At 39.1% G+C, this 15,584-nt stretch overlaps 1 protein-coding gene and 1 non-coding gene across 5 annotated transcripts in view; both read left to right on the forward strand.

Annotated features, from left to right (window-relative positions):
- The first annotated feature begins 11,076 nt into the window (after positions 1 to 11,076).
- trnae-cuc lies at positions 11,077 to 11,148 on the forward strand. Its single transcript has one exon. It is a non-coding gene; the product is annotated as a tRNA-Glu (tRNA).
- Positions 11,149 to 11,232: 84 nt separating this feature from the next.
- atg5 (ATG5 autophagy related 5 homolog (S. cerevisiae)) overlaps positions 11,233 to 15,584 on the forward strand; it is a 31,817-nt gene continuing 27,465 nt past the window's right edge. The window contains exons 1-5 of one of the 4 annotated variants that reach the window (XM_035434870.1): positions 11,233 to 11,366; positions 12,093 to 12,262; positions 12,638 to 12,765; positions 13,817 to 13,895; positions 14,717 to 14,879. In XM_035434870.1, coding sequence (XP_035290761.1) covers positions 12,155 to 12,262; positions 12,638 to 12,765; positions 13,817 to 13,895; positions 14,717 to 14,879 — 478 coding nt within the window. In that variant the 5' untranslated portion in view covers positions 11,233 to 11,366; positions 12,093 to 12,154. Of the gene's footprint in view, positions 11,448 to 12,092; positions 12,263 to 12,637; positions 12,766 to 13,816; positions 13,896 to 14,716; positions 14,880 to 15,584 lie in introns of all 4 variants that reach the window. The other 3 variants (XM_035434887.1, XM_035434877.1, XM_035434860.1) reach the window with 3 other exon arrangements.

The raw sequence follows: 15,584 nt of genomic DNA on the forward strand, positions 1-15,584 counted from the left end.
AAACGAAAACTGACAGGCAGAAGTTTAACTACGACACTTGGTGGCTCAGAAGAAAACAGACTAGGCAGACTGACAACTAAGCACTGACTGAATGGGGGAAACAGACCTAAATACAAAAAGGGGGTAATGACTGATTGCAGACAGCCAGTGACACACAGAGAGATAGGGCTACACATGAGGGAAACAATCAAACAATCAATTAATCAATCATTGCATTCATTTAGCAATTATACACCTGGGTAGAACACCAGAGGGAGAGACACTAGGGAGGAGAGAGGGAGACAGGATTAGTAGAAGAGCTGGGCGTCACAGCCGTGACACTATGCATGCACACCCGAACAGACAAATAAAATATATCCACATAAGTATTCATACATGCACACACACACTTCACAAAATGTGTAAGCACAAGCACAGATGCATTCACATATATCCATGCATGCAAATACATATGCACAGCATGCACTCACATGTATGCATGTATGCACACATGGAAACCCATGTACATCCATGTATGTGTAAATCAAACACAAACAAGGATTCATTCACAGCCAGGCACTCAAACACCCATTGGTCCATGCAAATATACATACAGTATGTGTAGGCACACACTCATGCATGCAATGCATACATACACAGTCTCACAAACACATTCATGCAGGTACACATACACATGCATTTTCACTTACGCATTCATATACATGAACTCATATGTTTTGACAAACCACTGCCAATCGAAAATCTTGGTAAATTTAATTGTTTTTGGAGGTCAAAACTGAGTGAAATAGACTTCAGTCAGCCTGTTTCCTCCTAAATGTCACTGAACAGTAACATTGTTACAACCCCAGCTCAACACTGTTAGAATGTTATATGTTACAGTATCTGGGTGTAAATCCCTTCTCTTTATGCGTGTCAAACAACACAGAATAATTGTTATATGAAACTACAGGAGCAATGTTGTTCTAGCAAATATACATAAAACGATGCTATGACCACTGCTCCACACATCGGCCGAGTCCACAATGTTGTCTAGACCACCATTAACCAGAGGAAGAGGAAATTGTTGGCATGAGCAACATTTTTCAGGTGAATAATGTGTTCATCTAGCTTGCAGATCTGAATCCTGTAGAATAGCTGTGACACAGGAGAGCCTTGTTATTTACAAGTGAGGTTAGTAATGATCAGAATACGCCCTGCAGCAGGGCACACATCATGCATTTCATGTACCTGAACCAGTCTAACAAGCCCCATCTGCCTCACACTGTTCATTAAAATATAGGACTCTGGGATTGGCTACTTCCTACATCCTAATCTTTTTTTTATAGACTCTACATGTCTCTACAATTTAATGTCTGTGGAAGGTACGTACTGTAACTGGCTTGGGTATGACGCACTGTATTTGGCACACACAGTGTGTGTGCATGCATATTAACTTAAAGCCTTAGACCCATCCAAACTCCCTCCCTTCCTTCATTCTGAAGTGACAGTGGTTACTCTCCCACATTGCCTTCACCTGTCTTTGCTCTATAGATCAGATGAAGGAAAGGAAGGATATTACTATAGAAATTTCAGATGCAATCCTAGGCTGCGGTCCAATCGGTTCTGGCCATGCCAACTTCACACAGGAGGATGTATAGCAACATCTTAAAAGCCAATAACTTTCCCACTTGTTTCACACACTTCTAACAGCTTTTTACACCTGTAAGGCATACATACACCGGTAACTAACACGCCTCTAACTCATACACCCATGCTTAACACACCTGTAACCTATACTCATACAGTAGCTTACAACACATAATTTACAGCTGTAACTCATACACACGTGGTAGCACACTCATTGCATCATATGTTAAAGATTATTTTGATGGGTATGTTATACATTTGACTGTCAAATCTGTAACACCCCCTGAGCAAACGCTTATAATTTAAACGTTTAACACACCTGAGTTTCATGAATATTTGGTTAGTGGTTTAAATACATAAAAAGAAACACAGAGTGAAATTAGATGCTAATTATTCTACATGCAAGGATTATTTATACCTGCATTTATTTTAACCAGTGGACAGCAAACTAGAAACACTGACTTCAGATGACTTATACCCATAGCCTTTCTGGAAACTAATGTAAGCTAACACTGATTTTCATTGTTAATCAACAGTGCTAGTGTAGGGCACTATGCGTATGAGCACACAGAACAGATGCAGAAGTCATAGGTGTATGTGTGTGTGTGTGTGTCAACCATTATGTCTGTCTTTCCCACCGTTGGCCAGATAAAGATCTAAAGCTTTGGTCTGTTATAGAATCTAAAAAAAATTTTTTTTTAGAAGTTTGACTTCCATGTAACTTCAAAAATTACTAAAGGATATCTCATCTTTCTGGCAGATTAGCCACATCCTCTTACTGGCAGCTTGGCCAATTCATGTTTAACGGGGAAGTGGTGAGTAGTTACGATGCAGCACAGCCTGTTGCGCCGTAGCTATTGTTTAATTCCACCATCCCTCCTGCGCTTATCCAATCATTTTGGCTGCCACATTAAGCTGGTGGTTATATCAGTGTATGAAACAGAAAAAATGTCTTATCTAAAGTGTGACCCACTATTATGTTGTTTCTGTTTTGTGTATGGTCCGGTCTATGAACTGTCATCAAATAAAGCATGGGAAATTGAAACTAAGAGAAAGAAAAATTAAGGGCTGAGATTTGTCACAGTGGATTTATATGGCTGATTTAAACACTCTTTTATGTTTGATTAATTTCAAGTTCTCCTGTCCTCCAGTCAAAAGTGCATTTGCTTTTAGAGAGCAAAAGACATATTCACATGTTCAACAAGCTTAGCGAAAAATCCTGCTCATTAGATCATTCATTTCTGGAAAAAAAGAAGTTCCAAAATGTATGACTGTGAGAAAACACAGACTTTAAAGCACAATGGCTGCTGCTAAGAACCAGCGCCAACAAACCTCAGCCAAATCCAAGAGCAGCTAAAGATGGGAAATAACCCACCTGCCTCTTGACACTTTCTCCTGAGAGTGCAGTTAAAAAACGCCGCCTCAATTCATGATGTAATGACCTTGCTAATAATGGAATGAAGGGCGTGTTTAATGCCCTGTGGCCGTGTAATTGCTACGGGTCGTTAAATGAGTGATGGCAGAGGGCTGCTGACCCACTTTCCACCTCCAGTTAATGCTGTGGAAGGCAAAGTAGGGCAAGATGATTCAGCTAAGACCACAGCGGGGAGTTTGTCCCCACACATTTAAACCTGTTCAAGAAACAAACCCCCAGAGGAAAATAAAGTACGTACAGTCTTAATGTCACTGTTACCACCTCCTATTTTCATTTCACTCTTATTTTCAGTCTTAACCTCAATGACAGACACTTGTACTTCAATTTAATCTTCAATAATATTCAAGTGTTACCTAAAACAATGAGCACAAGAAAAAGAAGAAAAAAGAAAAAGGTTGTGCCAGTAAAATTAAGATGCTGCGCTTGTTTTTTTATTCAACTTTAAAAGAACAGAATTGTGCCTCAAGAAAAAAACTGTAAATATGAGGACACTGATGGAAGGTAGATGGTAATATAACCTCCTCTGAGTGCCACAAATTCTGTACAGTTTTTCAGACATATTATTGATAAACATTATTGTTTATCCAAAGATGGGAAACACAGACATGCACCAATGCAGTTCGCATTTAATTTGAAATGGATTAACATCACTTCAGATTTTCAACAGAGATGTTTCGTACTGAAAACCTCCAATTTAAGCACATCAGGACAGGGAGACAACTGATGGATCTAACATGCTACAATAAGCACAAATGGAGTGGAACACATGGACTCATGCACTTTGGACCTGGTCTGGCTCTAAAAAGCACTGTTAAAACATTGCAGTCTTTAATAGGATAATTTAATGTCACCACGTCCATCCTAGCTGTTATCTCCCCTGAAAATTCAGTTTGTCATTACCTCCTATTCCAGTGGCACATTTAAGCAGAATCAACACTAATGTACTGGACTGAATTCTGCACCAGCATAATGTAACAGTTATGGAAATAGTTATTATACTCCCGACAGGAAATTTTCAATGAGAAATTGAATACACACTCTCTGATCGACGGACATGAATATTTTAGTCTGGTAATTTTATCAACACTGATACACCAAATCACATTGAGCAGAAGTAAAACAATTTTGTGTAAATGGCAAAAACTATTGTGTAAAACATATTGTGATTTGTGGCCAGTGCAGCCCACTGGCTTACATCTCACACAACACAGATTGCAGTAAGGAAAATAATCTTGCAACAGCTCGTTTATACAGGGCAATATGAGCACTGCCTTCAACATCCCACATACGCAGCTCACGGGATTCCTGTCTGCACACATTTTTTTTTTACCGCGTTTATGTATGGAAAATGTATCCGCTAGGTTTTTTGGTGTCTGTGCAGCCGCATGTACAAAGCTAGGCTCCTGTGATGTCAGGGAATTTAGCGCGGTAGGTGATTTTCAGAATTTTCCCGTGTGGGCCGCGGCTGCAGCAGTGTGACCTCTCATCCGTGTGTATGAGTGACAGCGGCTCCCTCCTACTGTGTGTCAGTGGGGTTTCCTGTTTCTGAAAGGATGTAGCAAACAAGCTCACCTCAGACAGGATGTCTGATTGTGTACCAACCACACAATTCTTGGTCAAAATACGCAGGTACGAAATGCCAGCTGAAACTACACAAAAAAAAAAAAATATATATATATATATATATATATATATATATATATATATATATATATATATATATATAGGAAATGGGAAGTGGGGAGTAATAATCAAGCACAAAAATGTGACCGTAAAGTTACCATACAGAGGGGTTCTGATTGCATGCTGATTTTGGTGCTCCTAACCAAATAATCGAGTGAGATGGAAATACTCCGCAATGCATTTCATTTGGAATTTTATTGAATATTAACTCCAGATTAGGTCATGGCATGGCCATGAAATCACATTACCTGTTCCCCTCTTTCTCACACAGGATATGTTTTTTCCTTCCAACCCTACCTTTTTCTGATCTTGTAGATTTTGAGAAATAGTTTGGAGAAGTCTCATGGTTATAATCTTATAATATTTAGCTTTACAGTATTGGATATTAAGAAGGCACTTACATTACTTTTACCAGTAATTACAGTAATTCCAGTACAGTTTCATAGGCATTGTCATTTAGTTTGCAGGGCTAATTAAGTGATCAATGATTACTCCTTTGGCTCAGCAGTTAAAAAGAACTGCATATGTAATTTAATTGCGGTCTCTGATCAAAGAAATGAGGTAAGTGCACTGCTACAAGCAGTCAGTAATTGCAGCAGTAGTGGTAATAATATTGCACGCTCATTGACAGCATTTGTATTTAAAACATAGACGTTTGTAGTAATTCTGGCATTGGCAGACCTGCCAACCTTGGGAAAATATTTTGAGTACCACAATAGTCAGTGTAATGCTTAGTTCACATGCTTTCACTCCACTTCACTTTGCACACGACAGTCTGCAAGAGACACAGACACACACACGCAGACACACACACACACACACACGCACACACACAAGCCTTTCTTCATAATTCTAGTTTTGACTGTAGAAGTGATCAGGCAAAATTGTATAATTTGACTTGATTCTAAAATATCACTTGCATTGTACTGGGCTATATTATGATATACTTGCAAGTCAAAAGTTTGAGTACATCTGCTTAAAACCATTTTTTTCATGATTAATATTTCATTATATGATATGTGTGCTTATACAAACTGATAAGCATAAGTGAATTGCATTCAATTATTTAATAAAAATGGAAATATTTTGTATATTGTAGCATATGTTTTCATTTTCAAGTATTTACAGAAACTTATGTTGTAATGTAACATAACAGAGTGTGCACGATTCAAAGTTATAACAGGGAGTCTCCGTAGCGTTTGAGTTACTGCAGCTAAATTACTCCATCAGTTATTCACACCGTAGCCGTCTCGTAACGAGGCTAAATCGTATGCGAGCTACTACTACGGCTAACACGACGCTGAAGTTGGCTTCCGATTCGCAGCTCCCGATTCGAACTTTCCGGTCCACCTTAAATCGGTTGCGTTATATGATTGGACGGTTTTGCGGTCTTCCTTACGTATTTGCAAAGGCTATAATTTGCTTCTAAGAGACAGATACGGATCAAGAGAGAAATTGAACAAAGGTGGTAATGAGAATTAAAAAAAAACTATTTTTAAATTATGTTACGTTCACTTCACATGTCTTTTAAGACTGTACTATGGACAGATCAGTGACACGCATTTTGTTTTCTCCTCAAAATCTAATAGTCTCAACACTGCATCAGGTGTGTATGAGAGAACAGGACATAATGCACATCTGAAATGATGTGGACGAAAACTCACTGCACCATATTCAAATAAAACTCCAAACTGTCTATATAAACAAATATATGAATAAAATCCTGTTGAAAAATTGACATAAAAGATGGCCATTTCTCATCAAAATTTAAAAGTCTGAATATTTGACATTTAATTACGACAGAAGGGCTCCTGAAGTGGTCTATTGGATTACATGGAAAGTTTGAAGTAGGATTATTAAAAAATGCTACAGTAAAATTTTACAGAAATGGGGTAGGATGTAGACCTGGACCCCTTCTGCTAGGAACAAGTGTCAGAATTTTGTGAACCTTTAAAATTGGGGAGAAATTCTTATCCAAAAAAAAAAAACACTTTTTTCAATTGGCGTCTATTGGATTACATGGAAAGTTTGAGGTGGGATTATTAAAAATTGCTACAGTAAAATTTCACAGAAATGGGGTAGGTTGTAGACCAGCAGCCCTTCTGCTAGGAACAAGTGTCAGAATTTTGTAAACTTTTTCATTTGGGGAGAAATTCTTGTCCAAACTTTCATTATTTTCAATAGGCGTCTATTGGATTGCATGGAAAGTTTGAAGTGGGATTATTAAAAATTGCTACAGTAAAATTTCACAGAAATGGGGTAGGTTGTAGACCAGCAGCCCTTCTGCTAGGAACAAGTGTCATAATTTTGTGAACTTTTACAATTGGGGAGAAATTCTTATCCAAAAAATCACTTTTTTCAGTTGGCGTCTATTGGATTACATGGAAAGTTTGAAGTGGGATTATTTAAAAAATGCTACAGTAAAATTTCACAGAAATGGGGTAGTTTGTAGACCAGGACCGCTTCTACCTGGAACAAGTGTCAGAATTTTGTGAACTTTTACATTTGGAGAGAAATTCTTATTCAAACTTTCATATTTTTCAGTTGGCCTCTATTGGATTACATGGAAAGTTTGAAGTGGGATTATTAAAACATGCAATAGTAAAATTTCACAGAAATGGGGTAGGATGTAGACCACTTCAGGAGCCCTTTTGTCGTAATTAAATGTCAAATTTTCAGACTTTTAAATTTTGATGAGAAATGGCCATTTTTTTATGCTACAATATACAAAATATTTCCATTTTTATTAAATAATTGAATGCAATTCACTTATGCTTATCAGTTTGTATAAGCACACATATCATATAATGAAATATTAATCATGAAAAAAATGGTTTTAAGCAGATGTACTCAAACTTTTGACTTGCAAGTATATCATAATATAGCCCAGTACAATGCAAGTGATATTTTAGAATCAAGTCAAATTATACAATTTTGCCTGATCACTTCTACAGTCAAAACTAGAATTATGAAGAAAGGCTTGTGTGTGTGCGTGTGTGTGTGTGTGTGTGTGTCTGTGTCTCTTGCAGACTGTCGTGTGCAAAGTGAAGTGGTGCGAAAGCATGTGAACTAAGCATTACACTGACTATTGTGGTACTCAAAATATTTTCCCAAGGTTGGCAGGTCTGCCAATGCCAGAATTAATACAAACGTCTATGTTTTAAATACAAATGCTGTCAGTGAGCATGTAATATTATTACCACTACTGCTGCAATTACTGACTGCTTGTAGCAGTGCACTTACCTCATTTCTTTGATCAGAGACCGCAATTAAATTACATATGCAGTTCTTTTTAACTGCTGAGCCAAAGGAGTAATCATTGATCACTTAATTAGCCCTGCAAACTAAATGACAATGCCTATGAAACTGTACTGGAATTACTGTAATTACTGGTAAAAGTAATGTAAGTGCCTTCTTAATATCCAATACTGTAAAGCTAAATATTATAAGATTATAACCATGAGACTTCTCCAAACTATTTCTCAAAATCTACAAGATCAGAAAAAGGTAGGGTTGGAAGGAAAAAACATATCCTGTGTGAGAAAGAGGGGAACAGGTAATGTGATTTCATGGCCATGCCATGACCTAATCTGGAGTTAATATTCAATAAAATTCCAAATGAAATGCATTGCGGAGTATTTCCATCTCACTCGATTATTTGGTTAGGAGCACCAAAATCAGCATGCAATCAGAACCCCTCTGTATGGTAACTTTACGGTCACATTTTTGTGCTTGATTATTACTCCCCACTTCCCATTTCCTATATATATATATATATATATATATATATATTTTTTTTTTTTTTTTTTTGTGTAGTTTCAGCTGGCATTTTGTACCTGCGTATTTTGACCAAGAATTGTGTGGTTGGTACACAATCAGACATCCTGTCTGAGGTGAGCTTGTTTGCTACATCCTTTCAGAAACAGGAAACCCCACTGACACACAGTAGGAGGGAGCCGCTGTCACTCATACACACGGATGAGAGGTCACACTGCTGCAGCCGCGGCCCACACGGGAAAATTCTGAAAATCACATATCCTGTGTGAGAAAGAGGGGAACAGGTAATGTGATTTCATGGCCATGCCATGACCTAATCTGGAGTTAATATTCAATAAAATTCCAAATGAAATGCATTGCGGAGTATTTCCATCTCACTCGATTATTTGGTTAGGAGCACCAAAATCAGCATGCAATCAGAACCCCTCTAGGCTCCACCAGAGTATTCCATTAGGTGAGACAGCAATCTAACAAATACTGTAGACAGGACAAACAATCCGTACTCGGTAAACACAGTCCTGACTTTTCTGTCATAAACGACAGTTATGTTCAGTGTTCATAATTCTGTGATTGCTTTGTGCAAACGATCACATGAACATTAATGCCTGTTATACTACAAAATACTACAAAAGGCAAGGAAAATGTCTCTGCAAAAATATGACACATCCTGTCAATAGGTATGGTTAGCAAAGCATTTACATGTTGAATCTTTTGACAGCCTCACAGCTTTCAGCCACTTTTAGCAAACAATTGAAAGCATTTGAGGAATAGAAAAAATCCTGAGTGTTGTAAGGGTGTTATGAGACAGATTGATGCTATATACTGTTATGAAACAGAGTTAATTAATCAAAAGCTCCAGCCGTATTAAATGATTAGGAAGCATTAAGTGGTGAAAGGTTGGTGTTTATAAAATGCATTTTTGAAATATGCTTTACTGATTATCAAATGCTATAAAAATAGCTCTCATGGCCCTTCTACTCAGAACCAGGCATGATGTAGAAGAAAAATTAGGTAATGGGCCTGCAGTAGGCTGGACTCACATCCAGATGCACCATGCTACATCCATACACCAAGCTCCATCAGGTTATGTGGAATTCATAAGCATTTTTGCAATAAGCCACACCCATTCATGGGAATTAAGGTAGACAGGAAAAACGATCTATTCTAGGTAGACAAAACATGTGCTCTTAAGACATAGGTTAGAAGAATTCCTACTTATATATACAATATATGTGCGTACGTGCGTGCGTGTGTGCCTGCATGCACGTGTGTGTGTGTGTTTGGGTGTGTGTTTGGGTGTGTGTGTGTGTGTGTGTGTGTGTGTTTGAGTGTGTATGTGAGTGTGTGTGTGTGTGTTTGTGTGTGTATGTGTGTGTGTGTTTGAGTGTGTATGTGTGTGCCTGTTCAGGGTCTAAAGCAAGAAAATATACTTCAGCTAACTTCAAGTTTGTTTGAGGGGTTGCAGATCAAAGGGAGGAGTCTGTCATAATATTTACAATGGAGCACAAAAAAGAGACACCAATGGACTAGTTAGTTTCAGATTTCTTTTCTAATTGATTCCAGTCACAAACTGGAATTCATGCAAAGTATAATTAATCTAATGATCAGCATTATACTATATATTCAGGCGATCTTACAAAATGCCTTTTTACACCTCCTCTAATTCTTTGCCCCAGTTATGCAGGCTTGCTTTTATACTAATCTCAGATTAAATTGTTAATTTGAAACTCAGGTTCTGGATGGCCCCACAGTGTCTGCAAGTTTTGGTGGTTCCCTTTGAGTCAGCAAACAAAGTCAACTCTTTGAAACAGGACTAAGTTAAATCTTGCACTTAAATTAAGCACATACTGTTGGGAACTCACCAAATACCAGCAGGCACTGAGCTCCCTGTGTTAAAGCATCATGTTCAATAATGAATAGCAGCAATGTGCCACATTTAATTCAAGAGGCCAGCTTTCTGATGACTAAACTATACAGTGAAGACTATAATAACTGCCTCTGGTATTCTGATGTGATCACTTATTATATAGTTCAAACTTCACTGTGCAAATGCCATTTGCTACTGATTACCTGCTACTCCATCTAGTGGTACAAATACAAATTACAACATGTAGAATTCAATTTGAGTGCTAAATGTAACGCTCTGTTCAAAGTGTACAGACTAATTTGACTATATACAACGGCAACTTATGCAAACTGATGTTTACATATGTTGCCATTTCCTCAGTGTTACATTTCAACCATTAAATGTCTTTGTGCCTGACTGTCAACACCCAAAGACAGGGATGCGGATGATAATACAATCTACTTTGTACCGGAATCCAGACTTCCACCATGTCTTTCAGACTGATAGCCAGCGAGTTTCAGGCAGTTACGGGCCTGAAACTCCTTCTAGGAGAGTTACCCCCGCATGAATCGACACTACGTGATAGTTAGCGGTCACACTTGTGCAGCAACTGCGTTGTTTAAACAGCAACTATTTAGTCAATGTGCCAATATTCAATATTCAATGTCAATATATTCATATTTTATGTCAAAGGAGTCTTTACACAACTTCCCTGGTGGTCTAGTGGTTAGGATTCGGCGCTCTCACCGCCGCGGCCCGGGTTCGATTCCCGGTCAGGGAATGTAACGTTTTACGTACAATATATTATTGCGTGGGCAAAACGCAAGCACCTCCACGGCCACTTGGTGACACTGTTGTGCCTTCATACGTTGGCATTTGAAGTGCATTCCTTCTCTAAATTTCCTTTGCTGGTGAGGTTCAGAGAGCAACCGAATGACAACACCGGGGCCTTCCCTTTTCTTACCATCGCTGGTGGATGTGATACGGACACAACACAAAGTGAGGCATCTAGCTAACTAGCTACCGTGAAAACAAATCAATACCTGGTTGTGTTGTCACTCCCTGTAACAGACAGCAACGGTAACAGCTCGCTCGTGGCTAACAACCTCATAGCTTGCTTGCTTGCTAACATATTTACAAATGTCTAGCTAGCTAACAAGCTAGCTAATATAGCTCCAGTCGGCCTAGTTAATCACATTTGAAGTAGCATTATAGCTAGCATACCTAACTAGTAAAATTACATTTTATAACGCCATGTCTGTTGTTAGTTTAGCGAGACAGCAGGTCCTCGCTAACAAATTATCTAAGGTTACTAGCTAGCTTGTTAGCCAGACAGTCTAGTGTTAAAAAAATAGACGTAGCGTAAGATATTTAACGTTTGCTGGCTAGTTTCTTGTCGACATAATCTGTGTATACATAGAAAAGCTACCCAACTTGATAGCAAGCAGTACTCGAAGTTATCCGACGTTACTTAAAATTAACTTGGATTCGGCAAGCTAGTTAGACTAACGTTTAAATTGCTACTGCAAACTACCCATCAGACAAGACCGATGGCTACCTTGGTTGAGTCGAGACAAGTTAGCCAGCTACTCAGCATCAATAAGCTGGCTGCATGTATAGCTCAAAGTTAGTTAACGTTAGCTAGATAACTTGTTAACTGTCTACTGATATATGTGCACATGATTGACTGGTATGTACATATTGTCTCAATGTGTGATTTTTTAGGTAACGTCTGTTAGTTTGTAACTAGAAGACATTCTTTATGTGCCACCTGGAGTTACAGAAGTATGGCAGATGACAAGGACGTGTTGCGGGATGTTTGGTTCGGGCGGATCCCCACCTGCTTCACCCTCAACCAAGACGAAATCACCGAGAGGGAAGCAGAACCATTCTATGTAAGGGTGGAAAGCCTGAGTGATAGCTGGCCACATAACTTGTTATAACAAAAACAACTGGATGATGTCTTTCGGTTGAGAATGAGCGTTGCGCGCAGTGTGGATTAGCACTGAATTCAGTGAATGATACGAGCACCCCAAACGACCAGCTACTACTTGTGATGATGACTCATCACTGTTTCTGCTTTACGCAGAGCTGGCTAGCTTTGATGACGATGCCACCCATTTTTAATAACTGACGAAACGATAAAATACATGCGTGGTGCTCATATATTCTAAGTGTGCTGTTGGGAAGACTGTTAATATTCATTCACGAATTTCTTAGTACATGCTAGCTAGTACCAGTATAATGAATTTTGGGTATTGTCTCCACAGTTGCTTTTGCCCAGGGTCAGTTATCTAACGCTGGTTACAGACAAAGTGAAGAAACACTTTCACAAAGTGATCAGACAAGAAGACCTGGAGGAGATGTGGTTTGAGTATGAAGGAACGCCTTTGAAATGGTAGGTGGTATAAGAAAATACGTGTCCTTCCAGCCCTGTTAAAAATACATAGTTATGATTTGAAGATAGATGCCCAAGTGGCCCAAGCTCGGTAAATGATTCCGACAGGTGTCTGTCTGTCATAGGGAGGACAGTTTTACTGCATACATGTGTAAACTTGGGATCTGAACGTTAATGTCCCCCCCCCCGGTGGCAGAAAAGTCTTACTGTCACCAACGCAGCCAATAACTGCATTGACATTCTCGATCCACGAGGTGGTGCACAAGGGCAAGCGAAAGGTAGGCGATTATTGGTAGGAGTGCCAGTGAGCTGCGTTGGCCCACGATTAATCAACAATGAAAAGGGAAGAACACGAAGTTGGCAAAATAATTTAGCAGGATCAGTATTGTATTATTGTGTTTGTATCATTGTGTGCACATAAATTGCATAAATTTGGATTTATGTTGGATTTCATAAACAGAAGAAATCAAATATTTTTTGTCTGCTTTGAAATCACTTTAATCACGAATGGCTGCTAGATAAATTATTTCAAGTGCAGTTATAAATAAATCCACAGATGTCAGTTGAGGACATTTAGGAAGTTCAAAATCTAGACCACAGAAGTTCAGTGGTTACTAGTTATCTGCACCAAAATAAGCCACTTGTTTTCAAAATTAGAGCTGTATATTGACAAATGATCGGACGTTAACAAATGTAATTCACAAAAATGAAATGGGCAAGTCAAAAAATTTGTAGCATCCAATCCCAGGTAAATTAAAAAAGACAGAAAACATGAGGGCAATATTGTACCTCAGTACTGACACCCAAAGGAGCTTCTGACTTGGCAAATTTGGGGAACATTTGCTGAGGAAACAACACAGCATTGCATTGTGTTTGACCCCAAAATCAACACGGGCGTGGGGCCGTGTAAATCTGCTAGTCTCTGTGGGTGCAGGGCGGGGATTGCGTGGTGGAATTGCGTGCAGTTGCAAAAATGGCAGATTCCTGTCATTGCAATGTAAATGTGAAACCGCTAGTGTTTACTGTTACTGATAACGTGAATGATCTGTAGGCACTACCCGATCGGCGTGCTCTTTGACCTTCATGCCTCCAACACTGCCCTGCCCTGGAGCATCATCGTGCATTTCAAGGTACTTGCCATGCTTTACCCTCCTCCAAAACATTACTTCCCCAAAAACCAACAAAGTGTCTTCCTTAGTCTTGTCACAGTGTCTCTCTAAAAGACCATTGGTACCAGATGTTACCAGTATCAAACTTCCCTTTAATCTGATCATTGGTCTTAACCTGTTTTAATGAATTCTCCTTGATGAAGAAGTGTGTCAACAATCTGAATAATCCATTGGCAGGTAAACACACAGCTCCTTCTCATCATGTTAGAGAGATTAAGCAATACATACAGTTATGAAAAATTTGCTTTAATCACAAAGTACACAATATAAAAATGTACACCACTGTGTAGACACTAGTTGTGTTATATAACTAATCATATGCGCAAGTAGTTGTATCCTATGTTCAAGATTGTCTAAATTGCAAAATCTGAGCATTGCAGATATTGTCCATAAATGTACTCTTACATTTGGAGAATGAATAGTACATGTATCCACTATTTTAAATAATGCCAAAAAATGTGCACAATTGTGCGATGCAGATAAAAATAATCATTTAAAAATTACTTTAAAATAATTTTAGCCTCAATACTGGATATTGCCTAATTGAGGAGAACTGGATGTATCTGCTATGGAGTTTTGTGCATATATAAAGTAATATTCATTTAGTAACATTGATCTTGAAGGTCTGCAAATGCACTTTTACTAATTTGTAAATTAAATTTTGTTGTTTAATTGTTATTACTTTATGCCAGTATTGCCTGTGTGGTGATAGCTACTCCGGTGTAGGCTCGAGCATCTTTGTCCCTGTAGATACAGGACTACAGTATCCCTTGTGGTTGCAGAACTTTCCTGAGCAAGACTTGCTTCACTGCCCCTCGAACTCTGTGATCGAGGCCCATTTCATGTCCAGCATCAAGGAGGCAGACGCCCTGAAACACAAGGGTCAGGTGGTCAATGAGATGCAGAGGAAGGATCACAAGCAGCTGTGGATGGGGCTGCAGAATGGTGAGTGTAGCACGTGCATTTCACTGCTAACTTCCACTGGCGTCAGGGCTTAATGTACCGTTACAGTGCAACTGCACTGTGAAAACTACACCAATAGTATGGGCTGAGAATATTCACTGAGTAATGTAATTCAGTGTAACAACACTTTTCTCAGTGCTTCATATAGCATCCTCTACACAGTGCAGAAATTACCATACACTTACATAGCAGACCCACTTAACTAGAGTGACTTAGATTAGTTTTACAATCTGTTTGTATAGCTGTGTATTTTACCAACATTTGCACAGTACCAAACTCTTTCCAAGGGTTTAATTGTCAAAACTTGCTTGGCATGTCCCTGAAACATTAATGAACTCTGGACAACCTCCATGGGCAATTGCATAATCCAAGTCTGAGAAAATGAGGCCCTTGATGTGTGGTTTGCACCAGAATCAAAGTGAAATACTGGCCTGGGTCCTGTGAGTTAGAATTGGAGAGCGAGAGAGACGAGCACAGAAAGAGAAGCAGATCATTTGGAAGGGAAATTCATAGCGAGAAGTTTCAAACGCTAAAATTATGTCAAAACGGGAGCCGAGAGGGAGAGGCGAGAGCGTGCGGAGTGAAACCGCTTTCAGAAACCGCCCCGCCGCCCCCGCTCCCTCCGGCCTCACGCCTCCGACCGCGGGCCAACGGTCGCAGCCGCTCTCGCCCTGACTGCGGCCCCGG

The sequence above is a fragment of the Anguilla anguilla genome, chromosome 1, assembly GCF_013347855.1.
Source record: "Anguilla anguilla isolate fAngAng1 chromosome 1, fAngAng1.pri, whole genome shotgun sequence".
In the NCBI taxonomy this organism is placed as follows: Eukaryota; Metazoa; Chordata; class Actinopteri; order Anguilliformes; family Anguillidae; genus Anguilla; species Anguilla anguilla.